The sequence below is a fragment of the Lathamus discolor genome, chromosome Z (genome assembly GCF_037157495.1).
Source record: "Lathamus discolor isolate bLatDis1 chromosome Z, bLatDis1.hap1, whole genome shotgun sequence".
NCBI classification, from domain to species: domain Eukaryota; kingdom Metazoa; phylum Chordata; class Aves; order Psittaciformes; family Psittacidae; genus Lathamus; species Lathamus discolor.
Genome location: NC_088909.1, coordinates 73,095,783 through 73,120,382, shown reverse-complemented (window position 1 = coordinate 73,120,382; position 24,600 = coordinate 73,095,783). Strand labels below are relative to the sequence as shown.

The window sequence follows — 24,600 nt, the reverse complement described above, 5'->3', positions numbered from 1 at the left end:
TTGGGGGAGGCTCTTTAGTGTCAGACCACTTCTGGTCACAAGTGGTCATTGTAACTTTGTAATTTTTGATTATTTAAATGAAATATCCTTGGGTGTAAGCAGCCTAGTCCTAGTGTTATGACTTTGCAACATGGATGGAAAAAAAAAAAACAAACTGCAAACTATAGGACCTTTTTGAAAACAGAGCACTGGGGTAGAAACTGTAATCCCTTTTGCCTTATTCTACTGCCTTCAGAGCCTGAGGGAAAGAAACAGACAACTGATCCAAAAGAATGAAGATCTTATTCACAAAATGAGGCAACAAACAGAGAAATGGGAAGAAGAAAAGGTAAATAAAGCTAGTTTGTTTTTTTAATTTTTGGAGTTAGACAGTGCTCTCATCACCATTTCCAGTGTGTGCTGTTTCCAGGAGTCTAAGGGACATGGAAATCACACTGTCTGCCTTCAGATATGTAAATCTAAATCAGCTAAGTTTGAACTGCTATGCATATGCCTTCCCTTTTTTCAGAGAGTGCAAGTAGTTTTTCAGCCTTTAAACATCAATGAAGATGACGTATATTATTTTTTGTCATACTATACTATTCTTTCTGCTAAGTATTTCTAGATTGCAATTTCTCTTTCTCACTTCACATTTCATGCCTTTTGAAGAATCATAAAATTCCAGTAGGCACATTGGTTATTTTTTTATTTAGCAATTGCAGTAAAAATTAGCAAAATACTTTGCCTCATCTACACTATTACAACACTGCAATGCAAGTAGCAGCAAAACTAATTTGGTAGCCCCTAGGAAAAAGGGATGTACTTAAAATTCTTTAGATTTTCTGAATTTCTTTTTCATAATGCAGCTTCAGTGCACCAAAAATCTGAGATGGCTAGAGAGGCAGAAAAATAAATAAAGTTGGGTTTTTTATAGATAGCACCTGAGAGCATGGTCTGATTATAATTTTCTGCATAGTATTCTATTTCACGTCTTTCCTTAATTTTGGAAACCTTCAATATAGATTTATAACAAGAAAGATTTCATAGCACTTCTCCAAGACATGTATTCAGCTAACAGTGTGGTGGAGTCAGGAGTCTCAAAAACAGATTCTCTTCCAGATTTCTGTAGGATTTCTGAGTGAAGGTCTCAAGAAAAAGTAATATTTTTTTTTCGAATGATGTAACACCACCTTCAGATTAACTTTTGCATAGTGCTTGTATTTAAAATTAAGGTTTTCTCTTTTCAAACAGTTTCAATGTCTACTGCAATACCCTGATCCTGTCTGACAAATTGATGAGTTTTTCCTAGTCTAATCTAATTGTTATATGTCAGGGAAAGATAACAAAAATATTATAATAAAGAGTAAGAAGATACTATGTTTTAACGCTTGTAGCAAAAAGGAATACTTTCTATTGCACCAAATAATGCTGGTAAATTTCAGTGCGAACATTTTCTTCAGGGCTGCCTGAGTACTGAGCTTCCAAAAGCTTTTGTTCTTCGACTGTTTCAGGAGTCTCCATAACCTTTGTCTTGTCTTTCATTCTAGTAATAAGGATGAATGCTAAAGAAAATATGAGCATAGGATATCTTAGTACAGGCTCTTTCAAAACTACTAGGATTTGAGTAGCCTATAGTTTATTTCTTTCTTTTCTAGTAACAGCTAATTACTGCACAAAGGCCATATGTGTAGCCTATGCTTATAACTGGCAACAACATTAATTCACTATTACTCATTATTTTCCCCAAGGAAACATGATGAAAACTACTAACATTGATTTCTTGCTAACTTCTTTTGTTGTCTTGCAGGTCTGGATTCTAGAAAATTTGTGTAAAAACATAGATTACCTTTATACCCAGCACACACTGAGTGAGTTTTTTATTTCAGATATGGAGTTTCTTGATTTATCTATTGTTTTTCTGTTTACACTGAGGTGCTTACCATCTGAGGTCAGTGTAAGCTTTTCCACTGCAGTACTGTATTCACAGATGGAATAATACAGGAATGCTGAAGGGCCAAAGAATGTCTGCCATGACTCCAAACTCATTAGCATAACTGGCTTATAACAATAAGCATCTGGTTTCAGTGGGTTTATTTCAGCACTTGCAGCTTTCCCTTTGGAACTTGAAATAAAGAATGACCTCTTTAAAATTCTTTGCATTTTAAGAAATGAATGTAATTCATGTAAAATGCATTAGTTCATTATAAATTCTTCATTTCTAAATGGACATAATTTGGCATGCCTAGACAGCATTCTACGAACTGCAGATTAGAAATGCCTGAGTTGTTCTTACCTGGTTTTCCTATTATTTTCAATTCAGCTTTGCAGGAACTTCACATCATCAGTCTATATGTGGAAAGAATGTGTAACCTCATGAATTTCCAGATGAAAAATCTTCAGCAAAAGTCTGAAAAGGTAGAAGGAGAAAAATCAGATGTGTCAGAAGTTTTAGAATTAAAAACAGAACAAGTGAGCACAAAAATGAAAATGTAACTGGTTGTTAGTTAGGTTGTCTAGGATTATTGCAGGTATTTCAAAGGTAATCAGGCTGACACTTGCAAAGACTGAAGTAAGCCATTGACTAACTGACAGCAAGAACTGTGTGCAAATATATATGTGGCTTGAGAATGATAAATTGGCACAGTAATGAAATCCGTTTTTACTCTTGTGGAAACACTGATAGTATGCTATTGTTCTCATTATAATAATAGTATTAACTTCACTGCAAAATCTTTTAAAGATCTACTTTGAATTATAGAAAATACATTCTAAACGTTGGAACCAAGCAGACCTTTATTGAATGTTTCTTTTGCTTTTCTTCATTTTTGCACTACCTTGCTCATTAAAATCTTGGCAGTTTTGTACAATAATGAAAATCTAGATACTGGCTTGGCGTGTAAGAGTTATCTTTGTTGTCCCCAGGTAGCTAACGAAGAAGAAAAGCCTGAATGGGCGACAGAAAAGGGATATCTTTGGCAAGCATACAACATACTGGAAAAGATACAGGAATCTTTATGGAAACGAGAGAGAGAAATCACTGAGCTCCTACAAAGTGAAAGAAGATATAACAAGGCAATGAAACCGCAAATCACAGTGCTATTATTCTTGAAAACTCTTGTCAAGAAGGTAAGAATTCAGTTAATGTAACATTGAAAAATTATTTACTGAGTTTTCTAAAAAGTTCAGTAAGAAAAAGGTGCAGTTTTATTTATTATTGTTATTGTCTTGAAAAACTGGAAAAAGTTTTTCTACATACATTGATTTAAAGGCTACAGATAAGATTTTCAAAATAATTTGTGGAATTAAAACACCATAAATACCCATTAAATGCAGCCTAAAGAAATCTGATTAGACTGACATGCATACTCCTCAATAAGCATTGTTTTAAAAGATAAAGTAGTGAAGCATGAGAATAGCATAATGGAAATAACATGCTTTTCTACCCTTTCAACTACATGAATTACAAACAGCTGTGACAGCTTTACAGGAAATATGTTCTAATTTTTGATCCATGGTAGGTTCACACCATATATTGTGATGTCCCAGGGGCAAAACAGTACATCAGTCAGCTTATCAGGAAGAACGAGGATGAAGAGTCTGCTCGGAAAGAAGCCTTTAATAACGCTCAGGCTGACATTCTGTCCTATGAAGTATTATGTGGAAATGAACCTATGGATGACAAAAGGTATATCGGATAGTTAATAGAGCAAATATAGAAATAACACAGAAAAATAGTCATCTGTTTTCACAGAGAGAAAATACATTTGTGAAAGGTAGTACATTAAAGTAGAGGCTACGTTGATATGAAGAATGAAATCAGGGAACTCCTAAACACCAGCAAAAAAAAAAAAAAAAAAAATGTCCAGGAAAAAATTTCAGCTGAACTGCCTTACACAAGTTTAATCCATTGCGTTATAAAATATGCTGAAATAAGTTTACTTGGCAAGCCTGTGCTGCATCATCATCATTTTTTCCCCTACATTTTTACAGGCTGTTTCTTCCTCATATTCTGGGTAATTGCATCTTTCCTTTAGTTTAAGTAACCAGTCTTTTTTTTTTTTTTTTTAATGTCTTTTTTTTTTTTTTCTTTTCTGAATGACAGGACACAGCTCTCAATGAAGCTTTTCAGAAACCTTGGGAAAGCAAAGTCTGATTTGCAATGTGTTGAAACAGAGAAAATTGTGTTTGATTCTATCCAAACAGGGGAAATCCCCAACTGGATTAAGAGGGATTGTCTTTATGTAACTTTGACAGGTGAGAAATCCTCTTGTCAATTCAGAGAAGCCTAATTAACCTCAGTGAACTCAGTTTTTAATAAAGGAAAAGAGCACAGCAGTAAAAAGCATTTGTATGACAGTGCTGCCATGCCATAAAGTAGCCTATGAAACATAGAATAATAAAATCATATCATGTTTTGGTTTGGAAGGTACCTTAAAGATCATCTAGTTCCAAACCCACTGCCACAGGCAGGGACGCCTTCCACTAGACCAGGTTGCTCGAAGCCTCATAGCCCCATCTAGCCTGGCCTTGAGCACTTACAGGGATGGGACATCCGTAACTTCTCTGGCAACCTGTGGAGCCGCACTTGTGCTCCAAGCCAAGCTTGGTGGTGAAGACCAAGGCAAAAAAGTTGTTGAGTAGCTCAGCCTTGTTCATGTCCTGAGAAACCATGTCTTCTATATTCCAGAAGGCCCCTACCCTTTCTTTTATCACCAACATGCCTATAGAAGCTTTTCTTCTTGCCCTTAACCTCCCTGGCTAGATTTAATTTTACCAGGGCTTTAGCTTCCCTATATCTTTAGTTATGTTAATTTTAGTGAATCACTGTATTAATATTGGGTCATGGCTTGCATAGTTTCCACACTTATAACCGACTGTTCACCTTTTCTTTGATGTCCGTTTTTTGGGGGTTTTTTTTGAAAATCAGGTGTCTTTTATATATTGTGTCTAAATATCTGTCATGGTTTAAGCCCAGCTGGCAACCCAGAACCACGCAGACACTCGCTCACTCCCCCCCTTCCTCCTCCCACTCCCGGAGGGATAGGGAGAAGAATCAAAAGAATGTAACTCCCACGGGCTGAGATAAGAACAGTCCAGTAACTAAGGTATAACACAAATCACTACTGCTACCACCAATAATAATAATAATGATAAGGGAAATAACAAGGGAAGAGAATACAACTGCTCACCACCCACCAACCAATACCCAGCCCAACATGAGCAGTGATCTAGCCCTTCCGGGTAACTGCCCCCCAGTTCTACATCCTGGGCATGATGTGCTGTGGTATGGAATACCTCTTTGGTCAGTTTGGTTCAGGTGTCCTGTCTCTGCTTCCTCCTGGCTTCCCCTCCTCCCTGGCAGAGCATGAGACTCACAAAGTCCTTGGTCAGAGTAAACATTGCTGAGCAACAACTGAAACCATCGGTGTTCTCAGTGCTGTTCCCAGGCTGAAAGTCAAAAACTTAGCACTGCACCAGATACTAAGAAGGAGAAAAATGACTGCTACTGCTGAACCCAGCACAACAACAAAGGTAGAATTCAGAAGGAAGTAACCTCTTTTGAAGAAAACTTAGAATATGCATTGCATGAATTTAACATATGCAATGTATTAAATTGCATGTAACACATTTTGATAGTCCTTTTGAGAGGACTAGTAAAATCTTTTTTTAAATATTTGCTTGCTATTTCTCTGATTCTGCAGCACAAAAGCTGGTTTGGTGTTGTAGGCAGGGAAAGGAAGGTGGTTGTGAACTTCTGTAGGAGAAAATGACTATTTCTAATTTACAAGATTTACTGGATTATGTTTATTATATGTAACTACATAATTACTGGAATTCTTCAGAAGACCCTGCGACATGTTCTGAGGAGGCAGAGACAGCATTCAGAGGAACTCATGCAGAACTTTAAAATTATAATCAAGGTAATATATTATAATGTATCATCCCACAGGTTTTAAAAGAAGGTATTAAAAAATGCCCTCCTTTTCCTAACTATTCTTAAGGGATATGAGATTTGCTCTGGATTATATCCTGTGATGCCTGTATGTGCATTTTTTTCCAAAGAGCAAATCTCTATGGGAATTGCATACAGAGATCTGCACTTATATACCTGTAGCCCCTAAACACATTTACATTAAGAAATAACATAACTTTGCTAGCTAGTGAATAATATGGTCACACCTTTCTATGTATGACAGATTCACATGGTTTGTTTTTACATGTGTATATCCATTTTTACTATTTACACACAAATCTTTTTACACACCTTGATGGCCCTTGATACCTGTTACAAAGCTATGTTAGTATCATAGAACTATTTAGGTTGGAAAAGATCTTCAGGATGATCGAGTCCAATCTTTAACCTAACACTGCCAAGTGCACTACTAAACCATGTCCCTAAGCATCACCTGTACAAGTCCTTTAAATACCTCCAGGAATGGTCACTCAACCACTTCCCTGGGCAGTCACTTCCAATGCCTTACCACCCTTTTGGTGAAGAATTTTTTTCTAATATCCAATCTAGACCTTTCCTGGCACAACTTGAGGGCTTTTCCTATTGTTCTGTAGCTTGTTACTTGGGAGAAGAGACCAACACCCACCTCACTACAACATCCTTTTCTGGTAATTGTAGAGTGAGAATGTCTCGCCTCCTTTTCTACAGGCTAAACAAGCACAGTTCCCCCAGCTACCACTCTCAGGACTTCTGCTCTAGACTTTTCACCAGCTTTATTGCCCCTCTTTGGATGTACTGCGGCACCATAGCATGCCTATACCTCTAATGATTTGGGATGCACAGATTTCCTGTCTAGTAGTAGGTTTCAAATGAATTATCATCTCATTTTCATTTACATCAGAGTAAATTCAGAAATAAATAACTGATTTTTTTTTTTTTCCTGCTGAAAGGGACCCAAACACATACTTCAGTGATGCAACAAAACCTGAAATGTAGCAATGCATTTAGCGTATTGCTGTTGGATCTTAAAGAGAATAGACACAAACTAGCCTGAAATCAGTATCTCCATACCTAACTTTAACACAGTGATAGTCATGCCAGTCAAGTTAATGTATGAAAAATCTGCATTGGTAAATAATGAACCCAAATTGTAAAAATAACTTTGTTGGCAATTATTAATTGTAACATGGGTTGCATTTTTATTTGTTTGGTTTGCTTTTGCTTTTTTAATATTTTCCAGAGGACAGAGGAACAGTAAAAGAGATACAAACACTGGAACAAGGTCCCAGTTTTAGAATGGAATATTGGAGAAAGCTGGAAGCAGAAAAGCACTTTCTGTGGTATCTCTAGAGTGTAAAATGAATTGTAAGAATTAAAAGCCCTTGGCTCACTAAATAGCAGAACACTTATGCAAGTATTTAACAGTTTTGAAAATTTTATCTCTTTAAGCAAACAAATGAACAAAAAACACAAATAAAACAAACAATCAAAACTTTTAACTCCAAATATTATTCAGCGATTTTTTTGAAGTGCTGGCTCCTGTACCATAATATTTTTTTTTAACTTCTCAAACTCTTCTTTTTTTCCCACAATGAAAAATGAAATTAAAGAAATCATAGATATGGTAAAAAACTTAAAAATATTAACTTTGAAACCATAGTTCTAGTCAACCAAAGAACAAATGAAAGTCAAGATGACAGCTGTTGTTGTAGACAACTACCTGTTTTCTGTAACAAATACTGGTTGAAGACAATAATATCAAGTTCAAGGAAGAAAAAGCACATTGCAAATTAGACAGCAAGCATACACTCTTGTGGCAGAGGGGTTTTTTCAGCTGCCAAAAATAAGTACCTGGAGCTATGAGTGGCTTATTTGCCCTAGTCAACTGAGACAAGTCGCTAATGTTACTGCCTGCTAAGCTGAAAGCAAATTCTATTCTAGCACTGACATGACCTAACATTCAGAAGGTAGCATACACAACCTTTACTTTTTATCTGCGTGTCTCTTCATTATGTGCTTCTTCTAGGTCTGCATTACTTATCCGGAAAGAGCATTCTTTACAGATGAAGCATACCTATAATGGTGCTTTTATACAAATAAACTGTATTGTAAATACGTACTGCTGGGGACACAGTGCCTGTTCCCAACTGCTATTAATGCATTTATGGCCTGTTTCAATTTAGCTGTCAGTCCAGTTTTCTAAGAAGAACACTGGAAATGAATTCAAGAGAAAAGGAACAAGGACATGTCACTAAAGTGTAGATGCATTATGGTGATGATGCCGAAGAGAAAAACAACTAGAGTGGGCAAAGAAGACGGTGACTATGAGTGTTAAGTGATGAAAACATCATTTCAGGACACAGCACCATTGCCAATAAGTCCAAGCACTAGACAGGACTGTATCACTGCCACAGGGAGAGTAAAAAAATAAATATTTGTGAAAATTATATACAAACTATGTGTAGGATATGCACACAGATTACAAGTTGATTTTCTGCTGCACTTAAAGTTATTATGTATTTGCTGATAATATAGGTAAGGGCAGGTTTAAAAACAGTTTTAAAGAATGGAAGTCATGTAACAAGCCAGAGCTCTAAGTCAAAGGAAATTTTTGAACTGTTGTGCAGCTATCCATCTGTCTAGCAGTGTAGACATTCATTTATGATTTTCAAAACATTAAAGGCTAATTTCTGATACAGTTTGTCCCTTCTTACACTGAACAGAAATCAAGCCTTTGACTGGTGGCCGAACTGTTCATCTCCCAGATAAATTTATGTCATTGTACCTAAACTAAAATTCACCTCAGTGGAAATAGTCACCATCTTTCATGGAAATGCATGCCTTTGCTGGGATGATTTTTGCTGAAACAGGTTTCCTACTGGGTCTCAGCCTGGTGCAAGAAAATAAATGGGACTTCCTTTTCAGTACTGATTTCCCTTCACCTTTTCATCCAGCTTTTGGTTTTGCAGTTCACATGAAAGTCTTGTACCTTTTCAACAATTAAACAGCACAACAAGAATGCTACCTTTCACCACCAGAAAGAAAAATGTATGCGATAGATATCATCTGAAAGTACAGAAATGGCCTCCTTCTTCCTAGAAAAGGCAGCCTCTAAATTGAAGTTTGCTGTTGATGTCTGATTTATTTGACAGTAAAGTAGGTCAGGTTTTTTATTTTTTTAATTTGGAGGCTGCAGAGAAGTAGCTGCTGGTTAAAGGCCTACTTAAGACCATAGATAATTACCACACAGTCTAATTTGTGTGGTTATGAGCCCAGTTTTCAAACCTACTTAAATATTTTAGTGACCATAAATTTAGATAGTGCACGCTTTTAACAAATTGCCTGGACCCAAGTTTTATTCTGTTCAATTTGCCTAATAATAAAGGAGAAAATTGTCCTTGTTTTGCAGTTGCTCAGTTAAGGCTCGTCACATGCCCCACATGTTTTTTGCTGTGTGATCAGAAATAAATATGCTGATTTCTTGTTCATTGTGAAAGGTTAAGACTGACTTAATTGAGTTACCTATTTTTAACAAATAAGATTTTTTCATCCAGTTAAAATTCAATTGAGGTTTTAAACTTCTCTGACAGACTGCAAAATATTTTACTGTAAACAGGAATAAAGAGGTTTGAAATCTGCTTTATATTTAATCTCTGATGGAGCCTAGGGTTGTGCATCTGCATGGTGGTGGAGCACGAACAGTCTACCTTTCCTCCAAAGGTTGAGAATTGGCAGGACTGCTGTTTTCACCTATGAAAAAAGAGAACAAATTGATTTATGAACAGACAAGCGATACTGGCTCTGCTGGCAAAGTGCGCTGTGATATCTGTGGGTCTTGGAAATGGCACAGATCAGCTCTGGAGGAAAATGTAAACGAAAAAGGAAGACCACAGAGTATTTTTTCTAAAATTCAACTCTTTCAGGGGAACAAGGTCCTACACCTGGACCAGTGCAATCCAAGGCACAGCTACTGGTTGAATGGAGAAATGATTCAGAGCAGCCCTGAGGAGAAGGACTTGAAGGTCTTGGTTGATGGGAAACTGAACATGAACTGGCTGGCTTCAGTGTGCGCTCACAGCCCAGAAAGCCAACCTTATACTGGGTTGCATCAAAAGGAGCGTGACCAGCAGGTTGAAGGATGCGATCCTTCCACTTTACTCTGCTCTCCTGGGAACCTACTTGGAGTATTGTGTACAGCTGTTGTGCTCTCAGCATAAGAAAGACATGGAGCTGTTGGAGCAAGTCCAGAGGGGGACCAGGAGGAATGTCAGGGGGCTGGAGCACCTCCCGTATGAAGACAGGCTGAGAAAGCTGGGGCTGTTCAGCCTGGAGAAGAGGAGCTTTGTGGAGACCTCATAGCAGCCTTCCAGTATCTGAAGGGGGTCTACAAGGATGCCAGGGAGGAACTCTTCATCAGGGACTGTAGTGATAGGAAAAAGGGCTCAAACTTAAACAGGGGAAGTTGAGGTTAGATATAAGGAAGTTCTTTACTGTGAGGGTGGTGAGGCACTGGAATGGGTTGCCCAAGGAAGTTGTGAATGCTCCATCCCTGGCAGTGTTCAAACCCAGGTTGGGCAGAGCCTTGGGTAACATGGTCTTGTGTGAGATGTCTCTGCCCATAGAAGGTGGGGTTGGAACTAGATAATCTTAAGGTGCTTTCCAACGCAAACTATTCTATTATTCTAACTTGAAAGCACCCATATTTCCTGCACTGAAGATATTCTGAATTAAAATACAGCAGTTTCAGTTGGTGTTGAAACTGGTACCCCTGGGGAAGCTACACTTGGAGTCTAGCAGAAAATATTTCTCTTTGCAGTACCTACTTTTTTTTTCTCATTTTTCTCCTTTTTACTTCGCTGTTTTCCTGTATTAATTTCTTTACTTTTTTTAATATACATTTTTTCTGTGTCTACTAATGATGATTTTTACTTCATTTGCTAATTTTCAGAAATATGTTCCTTAATGCATAGTAGATATTTATATCTTTCTATAAGTAATGAAGAATACTATTCTGATAATTGCTGGTTTGTTTTTTTTCTTTTCTCACAGTGAACTTGTTAATTACAAATAACTGATCAGGGTAAGACTAATATATAGAAATTATTTAGATATATTCTCCCTCATTTAATCATATGACACAAATTTCACCCATGAAATTGTAGCAACAGTGCTAGCTGTTCTTAGCAATATAAAATCTACATAGCCTAGTCCTAGTCTTCTTTATTTCTGCTTACATGAAAGCAATTTTTTCATATGCTAGACCTTTTATGCTCCTTGTAGGCTGTTCTAAGATGAATACGTCAGTAAATATGTATTTTTAAAATAGAAAAGGAGATGTTACTCAGCTATGATATGAAAAAATATTGAAATGGTGAATAAATACTGAATATCAAAATACAGAAAATTGAAAATTGCTGTTAAATGAGGACCCATGGTCCCCTTGTTTCATTCAGCACAGCCAAGTCTATTGCCTCCCATTAAATCCAAGTCACAGTAAAAGTAATTGTTTCACATGCTATGTATCTCAGTAGTGTCATACAATGCTATATACATACACTACTATTTCTTTATCTCCTCTCATAATGGTAGCTGTAGATGCAGGAGCATAATGGAAAATTATTATCACGCATATCAGTTTGACCAAATGCTGTATTGTATTTTCTTTATTACAAATATAATTCTGAAATGAGTGGGAATTTTTTCCTTTGTGACCATGAGCAGTGGTGGTCCTGATGATGCAGACTCTGGCTACTTTAGCATCCCCATTCTTAGACTTAATAAACAGAGCAAACAGTTGCGTCCACATCACATCTGGGGCAAAGCTCAGCTTTGCCTGTGCTAGCTCTCTTTGTGCTAGCAGCACAGTGTGACAGTGATGTAGGCAGTGTGGCCATGGGCAGAACCCAGAGTATAACCTTGATCCCCAGGTGAACAGTGTCTAGATAATGGGGCAGACTCAGAGGTCTCTGTTACTTCAGTGCAGCTAGGATTACTGCTTCCTAAGAGATTACAGTATGACTGCCTTTGTGGTAATTTTTTTGTTAGATATTCAAGTGCAATACCAGAGGTGCATCCTCCCAGCCTTTAGATTAAATCTGTGCAATGACTTTGAACTGAGCCCATTGGAGCCTTCTGCTCCACCAATACCTCTTCTGTCTCAGTCTCATTATTTCAGTGTCTCAGATGTTTGCCTTGTCTGTGCTTACCAAGTTCCTGTTGTTGACTCCATTTCATTTCCACCTGCTGTTTTACTGATTTATTCCTCCATTTTAGCAACCCTTTGACAAAAGCCACATCTGCAGCTTTGGCACAATGATTCAGCTTTAACTCACCAAACACAAAATTTAACCCAATAATTTGAAGTTGGCTCCAGGCAATTAGCAATTGCCAAGAACCATTTTCTGGTCCTATAAACTGTGACCAGAACGCAAACAAGTCGTCCACATGATGAACAGAACATTCTTTGAGAAACTGCTTTCTTAGGTACTTCAAGAGATGGCATACCTCAGTTCTACAATTTGCTGGAATGACAGGGAAACTAAGGGCCTCTTACTATGACAATTGCATTTTTTACTGGCTTTTCGTATCTTTCTGTCCTTTTAAGTATCTTTGATTGCCTCTCCTAGATACAGAGCTTCATCAAATGAAGCTACTTCTTTTTTGTTGTATCCTTTCTGCTTTATTCTAATATAATAAAGCCAAACCATTTGACCACATCCACAGTGTTATCTGTAGGATATGCATTTTGTTCCTCATTTTTCTTCTGTTTACATGATCTTATTTTACCAAAGTCCAGGGGCAGGCCACAGGCAAGTTTTAAAAAGGAGGCTTGGCAATGTTTTATGTGATCACTTAAAAACTAAGCTTAGAATTCAGATTATTTTAACTTTTCTGCTTATGACTGCAATTTATGCTACAGAAAGTGAGCTCCTATGTACTGTGTAAAAATAAACCAGGGAAATATCAGGAGAAAATACAACATTCTCTGTGATGTTGCCTTAATCAAATTGTCCTTAAATTATAAAACCAAACTAGAAGTGCAACTAAAAAAGAAAAAGGTTATTTGATACAAAGGTTAAAAGCCTGTTGTTTCTCACTGAATCAGAGATTTGCAAAGATACCAATGTTTCTGTAAAACATTTGGCCAAAATATACTTAAATTAATGTTCTCAGTGAGACTGAAATGATAAAGTTTAGATTTCATTTCAAAGTAGTCAAAAGAAAAAGTAAGAGATTACAAGCAAAACTTGTTTCTATGAGGGTTTTTTTGCACAAATAATCTGGCTAAATTTATCATGATGCAGAAAGGCAGAACTCTTATGTAAGCATTTTCTATGCCACACCATATATAAACATATTTATGATTTTGATTAATTAGAATGCTATTAAACATCATATTCCAGTGAAAGACAACAAAGTATCTTGATTGAAAGCAAATTGTGAAGTTAGTTCTCAAACAATAGCTTCAATTTTTTTTGCATTAAAATGTCATTTTAATTACCATTATAAGTAATATAAATAAATAATAATGTAATAAATACATAATACATACTGGAATACATAGAAACAGTGTAATAGGGTATATGTTAAAAGGGAATTTTATTTTTTAAGTGTGTTTTACAGTACAAAGAGACCAAATGAAAGTAATTATGTTTGATTTATGATAATATAATGAAGCTGCTATTTTTAATATTCCTTTTGCTGCAAAATCATAGTTGATCTTAGAGGACTACAACTGCATGAATTCTTTTTAAAAATAGACATTGATATTCTATGGAAAAATGGAAGCTTCTATTTTTAAATATATGATGGCAAGACTATAGTAAATAAATGAAATTTATCTTTCTGTATAATACTAAAATTGACTGTAATGCTTCCTTTGCATTTTGTAATCATTGTAATTTCATGAATCAGTAATGAGAAATATATTGAAAAGTCAAGAAAATTTTAAAACAGAGCTCATATCGGATATTCAGGAATGAATTGCACTGCTATTACAATAGACTTCTGCAGTTGCCATCAATTAGCACTAAAATGGGCTCAACATTTTTATTTCACCATTTCTTTACATCTTAAGCTATCAATACCATGATACGTAATATTACTAACTTACTAAAGAATCAAACTGCACTTATTCTTTAAAAGAGTGCTTGCTAATAATAAAACACAGCAACGCTGCAAGCCATTTTTAGGGTAAATTTTGCCGGGTGTTTTTTTGTGTGGATTACCATAATTTAATTGTCCTGCACTTTACTCTATCTTTCAAAGCTGAAAAACACAATAGATTGCAGGTCTTTACATTCAGAATTTCTTTTAAAGATAATCCTTTTTTTAAATGGAGATAGGTTAAAATCAGATCCAGAACAGTACAGGATTTAACTTTTAATGGTTAAGGTAATTGAAATTCACACTCCTTTTTGCACTCCCTGAAATTTCTTGAGCTGCAAATTAGAGAAAATCTCACAGAAACAACCACATGAGTAATTGAACTTTCATTAGTACAGATGGGAATTATGTCATTGATATCAACGTAACAAAGACCCAAACCTCCTAGGTGGTGCTTCAATCTTTTTCTTTCCTCATGTCAACCAAACAGTGAATTAATGTCTCCTAGAATATATTTAATTTTGATTGAATATGGCAGTTATTGGGTAGTAAACTCAGGAGTTTTGAGACCTAACAAGGTAATAGGAATACAGGAACCTAATCAACCCTTCTGCCAGCGTTTCAAAAGCTTTTCAGTTATGGGTAATTTTCAGATTACATGTGTTCGGTTGTGAAATTCAGATGAAATTCTCATTGCTGTGGGTGACAGCTACAAGCTTATGATGTTATTAGGACAGTAAGTAGGTTAGTGCATTTAAGGCTTTGTGTACTATTCAGGGCTTTTTGCCCACTTTCTGAGTGCAAATGGGTTCAGACTGAATATTGTCCATTTATACTGAACTTCAAGAATGAATTTGGCTTGCATCATAATGCATGCTCACACAATATTTGTACCTGTTGAGATATAAAGCAAAAGCTAAACAGTAATTAAACAAGAATCCGTATCCATTTTTTATGAAACATATTCTTTTTTGTTCTGTGGTGTTATTTCTTCAGGACCATCTGGCTCTCTGTGATTCCAGATATTCCCTATTGCACAGTGCACCTTTAGCTTTCCTTCATTGTACAGTAATGTTGAAAAGTCGCACTTTTTGAAACCGGTAAGCAGTACTTTGCAAGAAAGCGTCCACAAACTCCAGGAACAGAAGCTGTGGTACTCTTAACCTCATTCTGTGTCAGAAAGTTAATAGCTGAAAGCTCTGTTTAGCCAAATCAAAACATCTTTTCTAAGCTGTATAATCAGACCCAAATATTTAGAACTTCATGCTTCTTGCAGCCTGCACATAAAACATATTAATTTTTTCCACTATAGTTATTATACTACATGTTGCACAAACTAGGGGACAAACAAGGGACAATGTAATATTTGGTATTCTGTGTTTCTCTGAATTTGCTTAAGGTGATTATTGCTATCTTAATCAGAAAAAAAGATGCATTCCATATGTCAAAAAGCTAACAACTTTTTGTTAGATTTTAGCAGCTTTGGAGATACTCCAACAAGCACACAAACTTAACAAAATTAAAATTGACAATAAAAATATCAATATCCTCAGAAGAAGAGCTTTTCTTGACCTGAAATATTTTTTCTAGTTTTACAATCTCCCCATAGTCCCAAGATTCCTATTCCTTCAACCCATTCACTGTTTTGTCTGCCTTTTCCATCTGCCTTAAATAAGTTTTGATTTGTTCTTAAGGATAGGAAGTATTTAAAAGAATTAACTGTCATCAGTGCTAGCTGTAAAAGAATAGGTCTGGTAATGACATATTATCACAGCTTCTTGATACTTTTTTCTGTTTGATATTTGCTCTCTATTGAAGGGTACTGGAATATGCTAAAATATTAAGGTGCTCCCACTATGCGTTCTCGTGTTTTCAAATAGAGCAGGAAGAAGATGGAAAGAAATCGAAGACGCAAATAGCTGACAAAGCACTAAAGAAAACCATTCCTTTCTGAAGTATAAGCATACCTGCCCTAACTATGTCACTGGCAGTAGAAACCATCTTCTCATTTGTCAACATGAATTTCTGGCCTTCAAGCTAAACTAGGGGAAGTTCAGCTTAAACATAAGGAAGACATTATTTACTGTGAGGCTGGTGAGGCACTGGAGCAGGTTGTCCAAAGAAGTGGTAAATGCTCCATCCCTGGCAGTGTTCAAAGCCAGACTGGACAGAGCCCTCTTCGACATGGTCTAATGTGAGGCATCCCTGTCCATGGCGGGTGGGGGGGGAGGGGGCAGGGGGGTTGACCTAGGTGATCTTAAGATCCTTTCCAACCCTAACTATTCTATGATTGTAAACATTGCTGCAGAAAGTTGTAAAATATTTATTTAGAAAAAGCCATTGCCACCTTACTGAAGGAAAACTTCAACTGACCCACAGAAATTTTTGTATGCAAAAACACAGTTAGGGAATTTTATCTCCCTTTACTAAAAGCATTTAACTGAAGTGTCACCTCAGTTGTGACAGCCATGGTCAGCCTTCACGTCCACTGGCTGCATGTCTAACAAATGTACTGCCTTACAAAAATTATTCTAGACAAGTGAACCATGTTAAACTTTCCCTCACAGCAAACATGAAAACACTCTATGTTTAAAATAATATGTATTTTCAAGAATCCCTAGTCCAAATGCTTAATAAATCAATTTACAGGCGTAGCGCATATGCATGACAAAAGACCTACAAAGATGCAGGTATTCATTCCAGCAACAGAGCTATGCACAGCATATGTGAGCTGAAGTCAGTATGCCAAAAGACACCAGAGACAAGAAAATGGCCTAAACTATAGCATCTAAACAGTCCTTCAGTTTGAATGCAGTTCTGCATGAACAGATATTTTAATCTCTTGGCACTGAACTTGAGGTGATTCTAAATTGTGTACAGGTGAAATTTGTGCTTGTAGTTTACCTTTATGGCACAAATGAGAATCTAAAACCAACAAACAAAAACCAAACAAACAAAAAGAAAACCTCCTGCCTTTCAAACCATAAGAAAGATCTCAGCATGTGCTTGATGCCCAGCTAAACTCTAGCCTCTTCCTGCAGGGATCCCCTGAACTATGTGTCCAGATGCAGTAATATCCATAATCAGAAAGGCTATGGCTCCCTCTCATGTCGGTTTTTTATATTTTTTTGTACATCATTGGAAAAGAATGGATAGTGTCCAACCTTCACATTTTAACCACTTAGGTTTGAAATTAAGTTCACTCAGCAGGTGCCTATGCTCCTGTATTCCACCGAGCACAAAACCCTTTTCCTTTTAAAGAATAAACAACAGTGACACATCAGCCTACCTTGCTCCATCACTGTCGTGGTTTCAGACTAAAGCCAAAACACAGCATTGCACTAGCTACTAAAAAGGAGAAAAATAACTGTTACAGTCAAACCCAGGACAATCACCTGAGGAAAAATCTGTGAAGGATAAAATTCCTTAAAGCACAGGCAAACTTTGGAGCTGCTCAGGCTGTTCAGTTTGAAGAAAGCCATTGCAAATTTGATGATGGCAGTATTTAAGCCTGAATTACCATCATCAGCAGTTATATGTAGAGCCCTGTAGTTTGCTACTGACAATCAAGAAAACCCCTCAGTAGAACCAGTATGACTGTGTAGCAAACTTGTCTCCACAGGAGGATCCTGGGTTCTTTTAGTTTGAATCCCTCATAAGTTTTCATTTGTACAGATGTTTGTAAATAAAGAAGAGTCTTTTAGGAAAAAGCACTGCTGAATTAGTAAGAGTAAATTTTGATCAGACTGTAGAAAGTTCAGTTGATCTCAGCTGAAGTTTCCAAACCCTTAATTTTTTATGTCCAAACCCTGCTCAAAAACCAAGTTATGTCCATTGAATGATTGCACCCAAAATAAGTCTCAGACAATGTGACAGCTATGGTGTTCAATCTCATAAATTAGCACTGGATAAGCAAAGTCCTCATGTCCGCATGTCCTCATGCGCATTCAAACTCTTTCCAAAGCAAAAGCAGACCCAGTCATTCGCTCTGAGATTCTGTAGTTAATTTGCACACATGCTATTTATACTCTGGCTTACCACAAAAAAGGTTTGCACACTTCTGAATATATTTTACAGTGTTTTATGAATAAGATGAAGTACCAGACAAACAAAAAGATGTTCCGAAATACAGAATTTATTTCAGCATTTTTGAGTTATTTTTCCATGTAACAATAATTAACAATAATGGAAGAACAACAATCCACCTGGGCAGATTTCTATGATGTTCCTTACTCATTTCTCAGCCCATGGAACTAATTTTCACACAATAAATTTTCAATAAATGCAGAAATTAATTTCAGAAAATCTTAATGAATTATGTTAGAGGTATAGGTTTCACCTTATTACACCTGTACTACCAAAACCCCCCAGATACTAAAGAGATAACTCAAACCAGTAATGTATTACAGATTTTAAAATCACTATAAATTTGTGTACACACATGATCTCAAATGGAGATAATCTTCTTGAAAAGTCTAAGACCAAAGTAATTGGCATAGCCCTGAGTAGAATAAGCAAACAAAGAATAGAAGCACAGAAAAAAACCTGCTGTGGTCTTTGTAGCTGCTTCCAACTGCAGAACACATAAAGTTTGAGGTTCAAAGCTCCTGAAACTTCTGGGTGTTTTGGTTTGGGTTTTTTGTTTTTTTTTTTTTTTTTTCCTTTCTTTCTTTATTAAATCTCACTTTAGAGCTGCTCCTGGTTTTCTTTCTTTATTTCTCTTTTCTTTTTTTAACAGTTGGAGCTGCTTTGAGAGGCTGGGTGGTTGGGTTTTGTCACCATCCCAGTAAAACATACTTGTTGAAGTATGCTGAATATTGCCTAGTTACTGCACCCCTTTGGAAAGAAACAAATTGTCCAGAGAGATCTTGTTCCATCTTTGCTTTGTTCACAGCTTGGAAGGTGAAACAGCACCAAAAGCATGACTGAATAGAATATAACCTCTAAAGGAGAGAAAGATGAACTTAGTAGTCAATCCTTAAAGAACGAAGATACATCTCTGAAGAGGTGCACTTAGGCTTTTTTCTTTGTGTAATTTCTAGGTGTATATTCAAATAGAACTACCTTCATGGTCTCACTTCAGAAAAAAACAGCTATATCAAAGACACCACAAGGAGGTGCAATTGATCTTTTTCTTTTTTCCTTTTTGCTTTTCTTTCTTTTTTTTTTTTTTTTAATGTCCCATGAATTTTGATGGGTTTTTTTGACATTTCCTTTTTTGGCCCTAGATGTAGACTGTACACAGTCAATAGTCCTCTTCTTTTTGCTCTTTGCTAAAGTGACTGTGACTTGGCCTTTGGGAAGCACAGCTACAAAAATTTCTCATCAGTATTTCTGTTTCCTTGCTAACCTTACATCCTATGCACTGCTTATGCTGATGCAGGAAGAAAAATAGATCATTGCGAAATCCCCAAACCACTGTCATGATACTGATTTTCTTTTTTCTTTTTTTTTTTTTTCTTGCAGAAAATGTGGAAGTCACATCATATTGAATTAGTATAATTGATGAATTTCATGAGATAATTCTACACTGTAAGAATTGAGTAATAGTTCTGTGTAAAGAGCATTGCTGGCTGCCAATTCTGTTGAACTTACTGATAAAAATCTGCATCACATATTTTAGATAGGTTGTTATCCAACTTGCTCTTTGGTACTGTAGGTAAAAAGTACTTTCAACCTTGGTGGTGTTTATCATTTACATTATGCAAGTTCAATCAACTACTAGTGTGATTTAGCAAGTTTAAACAGTATTTATGCATAAAAATATTGCTGTCACCCATCAGAAAAAAAAAATCAGTCATATTTGTATTTAACTGCATAATGCATCTTGTGTGATAGGAATAAAATAAATTTATTTCCTTTCCTGAATTTTTTCTTACACTCATTCATTTATTAAAATGGAAAACACAAGATCAAAATATAATGACCCAAAATATTTGCTGCTGATGGCAATACCAACTGAGTTAAAGCCAAGTACACAAACCCCTTCGCAGTCTCTGAGGTGATGTCAGGGAACACTATGATGTTACTGAGAGTCAGATTTTCATATTGATGCACAGTTGTTATTTTTTTAGCTTCCTTAGCTGTCTGCTGAGAATCTCTTTTAAACTCACTTCCTATTTCTTTCCTCTGAAAAAGTGTGGCCTTCTTTCTCTCTGAACAGTTAATTGATCATTATGATTCAGCAATTATTTTTTATTTTACTCATGTTTTCCAGCAGGGAAAAACTTGAAGGCAGAAACAGGACTGATACAAAGCCATTCCTTGAGCTTATGTACAAAAATCTGCACGGATGTACTGTTCCCCTTAGAACTGCAATTGGTTTTGCACTCACAATCCCCTACTTCTTTTGGTCAACAGTTTATCCTGAATCTTTTTCTTAGCTCTTCCTTTGAAAGGTGTACTAGCAAGATTAATGTGACTGACATGGTAATATCCTTGCCCCAAAACTCCCTTAAATAGTGCTTTAGTTAAGTCATTTTTCTATCAGTGTTTACGCCACTTACTCAGTTTCTACTGACACCTCTTCACGTGTTTGGAGTGTGCTGGCTTTCATTGTTTCAGCTATCTTTTCTCACAGCTGAGCTTTATTTTTCTATTTACTCTGTGTGAAAAGGCACAATTAATTTGCCCTGTAACTTTACACTCAGCTATTTTATACACTAAAGCTACATTCCCTTTTGTTCCTTGCACCTGTCATAATCTGCTTATTAGCAGTCTTCCTGAGGTTAATAGACTACTAGTTTGCCCTCCTATGAAAGATTAAAAAAAAAAAAAAAATAATCAGTATTCTGTTGCTTTCAAATTTTATCTTATTGGTTAAAAAAATAAAGTAAGAACAGATGGTTGCATTTTTCATTTTCTTACTCTCAAAATACAAAAATATAATTAGAAGAAATGTGAATTTTTATTTGTCTTTTTAAGAACTAGGTAATGATCCTGGACATAATAAAAAATTCATTATTTGTCTGGTAAACATAGGACAAGAACTGAACTCTTGATCCTTTTCTGACATATTTTCCTCCCTCTCCCTTCATGATAATTGCCACTCTGAAGACTTATTTTGTGGAAACCATTTATTTATTCTATATCTAGGTAGTAATGCTGGAACCATCCTTATTACCTGCCCTGTTGTACAACAAGTTGAGCTGATTAATCTGTTTTAAAAGCCACCACAAACCTAAGGACTCCTTATCAGTGACAAATGCCGGTAATCAGTGTAGTGACCTCTTTGCCCTGCAGAGAAAGGCTGTCTCAAAAGCTCTATGCTTGTTCTTGTTTGCCTCAAAATGAAAATAAGGTGTTTGCAGGAGGTGAAAACGTATTTGTGCTTATAACTCCATATCTCAGCTTTAAAACAACTGGACCACCACAACAAACCAGAAATTCTGCTACTTTCTTTCAGAGATCTGCTTGCTGTTCCCCTACTCAAAAATGAGCACCAAAATCATAACCCTGAGTGAGACACATAGAACTGCTCACCGGACACCACTTCAGTGACACTTCTTCCTGAATAGAGCTAGGAGCTTCAATTACAGGGGAGGTACTGCTACTGCTGCTGGTGGCTCCTGTCATTGCTCCTGCAGGCATATTCAGTGAACAGGGTTGGGGAAGTGAGTGGTAGTTTTTTAGCAGTTCAATACTCCTTGCAGTTGCAATATGATAATTTTTCAGCCAGTGCAAATAGATGCTAATTTTTGCTTCTCATTGAAATGGCTGAATGGCAATCAATTTTTGTAAATACTAGGAATGATGAGAAACTAGACAGATTATTTTATGAAATGTCCAATCCTTAAGTTTAAATAATTCTGAGGCAAGGGTTTAATATTTGGAAATAAATACTTCTGTGTCATATGAAAAAAAACTGTGTGGTGAAGTAGGAAACAGATGAAGTTGATATTAAAGTAAATTCTCTTTGGGAATATGGGTCCAGAAGCAATCTTTTTGGGTAAAACTGCACAGCCAAAGAGCTCGCTCATATACTGTGACACTACACTTGTTACTTTGTTTTCGGTTTCTAGTGGGAAGCAAACTGCTGTGCTGCTTCTGACAGAAGCAATTGGGGTCTGGAATACATTCTTCAGGGGAAAACCTTGTAAAATTGTTAAGTAACTACACTTTCAACACTATCTTATCAGGCTTCATTCCTCCGTGGAAACCATCTGCGCCACAGATACCCCTGAAGAGGAAAACAGCTTCACATTATTTTAAGTTTGAACTGAAACTGCATACAAAACTCAGCTGTGTCATTCAATGCTGGGAGCCAAGGTTTCTCTGAATAGATGACTTACGGTGTCATGACACAGCAAAAATGGGTTTAGGTTTTGCAGATTCTCTCTTCAGTCAGAATAAACTGTGGAGTATGAATGGGAGAATGTGGGTAAAATAGAGGAAGGAGTGGGAAACCTCTAAGTTCTCTCCATACCATATTAGTTAAATAGAAACATTGAGCCTCCCAAATGAAGTCTTTGACTGAAGTTCCAAGGGCCAGGATTTTCAGTGTTTCTTAACACCCCCACATATTAACTCAGCTTTTGCAGGAGTTTTGACTATGAAGACCTTGGAAGTCTAAGCACTCTAGCAAGCCAGTAGTCAAGACTACAGGCAGGATTTTCTTCTTTCTTTTGCTTTGGTAAAGGTATTTTGATTGACATTCTTTCTTTTGCCAAAAAAAATTCTTATTAGGCCAGTGCATTGCTGTGGGGAGAACTCTCCAGCAGGAATTCAGCCTCAGGTTAAATTCTACCCCTAGAACTAGAAATGCAACTCAAATGCTTCTAAAGGTATGGTATACTTATTCCTGTGTATTCAAACAGCCTTTTGTCGACTGTAACTCCTTAACTCCTTATTCTGCATCTTTAAATACTACTGCATGTCCTGGGTTCAGCATTTTTTCTCCTTCTTAGTAGCTGGTGCAGCACTGTGTTTTTGACTTTCGGCCTGGGAACAGAGCTGATAACACCGATGTTTTCAGCTACTGCTCAAATGTTTAGATTGACCAAGGAGACTTTCTGAGCCTCATACGCTGCCAGGGGGGAGGGGAAGGCAGGAGGAAGCAGAGACAGGACACCTGACCCAAGCTAATCAAAGAGGTATTCCATACCACAGCACGTCATGCCCAGGATGTAGAACTGGGGGCAGTTACCCAAAAGGGCTGGTTCACTGCTGGGGGGGTCGGGCTGGGTATTATAAGTCTGCAGGTGGTATTGTATTCTCTTCCCCTGTTATTTCCTTTATTATTATTATTATTATTATTGGTGGCAGCAGTAGTGATTTGTGTTACACCTTAGTTACTGGGCTGTTCTTATCTCAACTCATGGGAGTTACATTCTTTCAATTTTCTTTCCTATCCCTTCAGGAGCGGAGGGAAGCAAGAGTCAGGGGGGTGGGGGGTGGGGGGGGTGGGGAGTAGAATGCGTGGTTCTGATTTACGGCCTTGGCTTAAACCCCAACACTGTACTGTACTGGAAATGCATGCTGGAAATGAAAGCAAATGATTTTTACCTCGTTCTGCAGTCATGTTGGGAAAAGGGTCACAGTATGCTGTGTTACTCACCTTCACTGGAGTCTGTTCTGTTGCATCCTCAGTGGATGAATTCCAAGATGTTCTTATCTTCTAACTCAAATGTCTTCATACTGAAATTATTCCTCATGTTAATGCAATAAAGATCACTGAAAGGAAGTACTACTTGACCTTACATTCTGCTCACACCTAGCCACTGTGAAGGAGAGAAAGTATAACAGATTCTATATATCCTACTTTCCATTATTCCGGGAGAATTCCAATACACTCAGAGAAGAAATACTGCAGGAGTTTTTCCCTTTGAAATTATCCATTCAGTTGCCAAATTCCCTCAATTTTTGTGGTATTCATAGACTAGAACTCAAGGTTGCATGACTTCAAGTCAAGCAGTAATTCATGTTTAACTTCAGCATTTAAGCACAGATAATTTTAAATCTCTGGCAATGTCTTCAAACAGTCTGTATTGCAGGAGTCCTAGTTTCTATTGACTTCTATGTATCTCATTATCTCAGTTTCATATTTACTTTACTCTGCCACAGATCTCCTCTAAGGATTTTGGTCCACCACAATATTGCACAACTTTCATAATGAATCCACCACTGTGCTAAGCAAAATGAATTAACACAATGGCATTCTCAATTTTTACTGAATTTTTAATTTTAAAACATTTGAATAATGTTATTACCAAGTCATTTAACACATATAAGATTAAAACACACAGACAAGCCTTATATTGAGTTTAAGCCTGGAAATGTACCACCCTACAAGTTGAAATCAAAGCTTTATAGCTTAGTGGGATAACAAAAAGCAGATGTAGAAGACAGTCCAGCAAGGTGAGTAAATCATTAACAGTCTGTGAACATGAAATTGCTTTATGAGATTAAGGAACTCCTAGGCATGCTCATATAAAACACCAACACAATTCTTAGCAGAGAAAGAACAAAGTTCATTCTTATTTATATTAGCACCTGAGCTTAAATTACAGTTAAAATCATCACACCACCACTACATTAGTACCACTTCATGATGTATTCTTTAT

General features: G+C 36.7%; 1 protein-coding gene across 1 annotated transcript in view; it reads left to right on the top strand.

Annotated features, from left to right (window-relative positions):
- Positions 1-9,961, top strand: part of LOC136004976 (uncharacterized) — a 29,566-nt gene extending 19,605 nt beyond the window's left edge. The window contains exons 8-15 of the mRNA XM_065662012.1: positions 236-328; positions 1,787-1,847; positions 2,300-2,448; positions 2,902-3,105; positions 3,498-3,664; positions 4,082-4,233; positions 5,823-5,900; positions 8,116-9,961. Coding sequence (XP_065518084.1) covers positions 236-328; positions 1,787-1,847; positions 2,300-2,448; positions 2,902-3,105; positions 3,498-3,664; positions 4,082-4,233; positions 5,823-5,887 — 891 coding nt within the window. The 3' untranslated portion in view covers positions 5,888-5,900; positions 8,116-9,961. The remainder of the gene's footprint in view (positions 1-235; positions 329-1,786; positions 1,848-2,299; positions 2,449-2,901; positions 3,106-3,497; positions 3,665-4,081; positions 4,234-5,822; positions 5,901-8,115) is intronic.
- Positions 9,962-24,600: the final 14,639 nt, after the last annotated feature.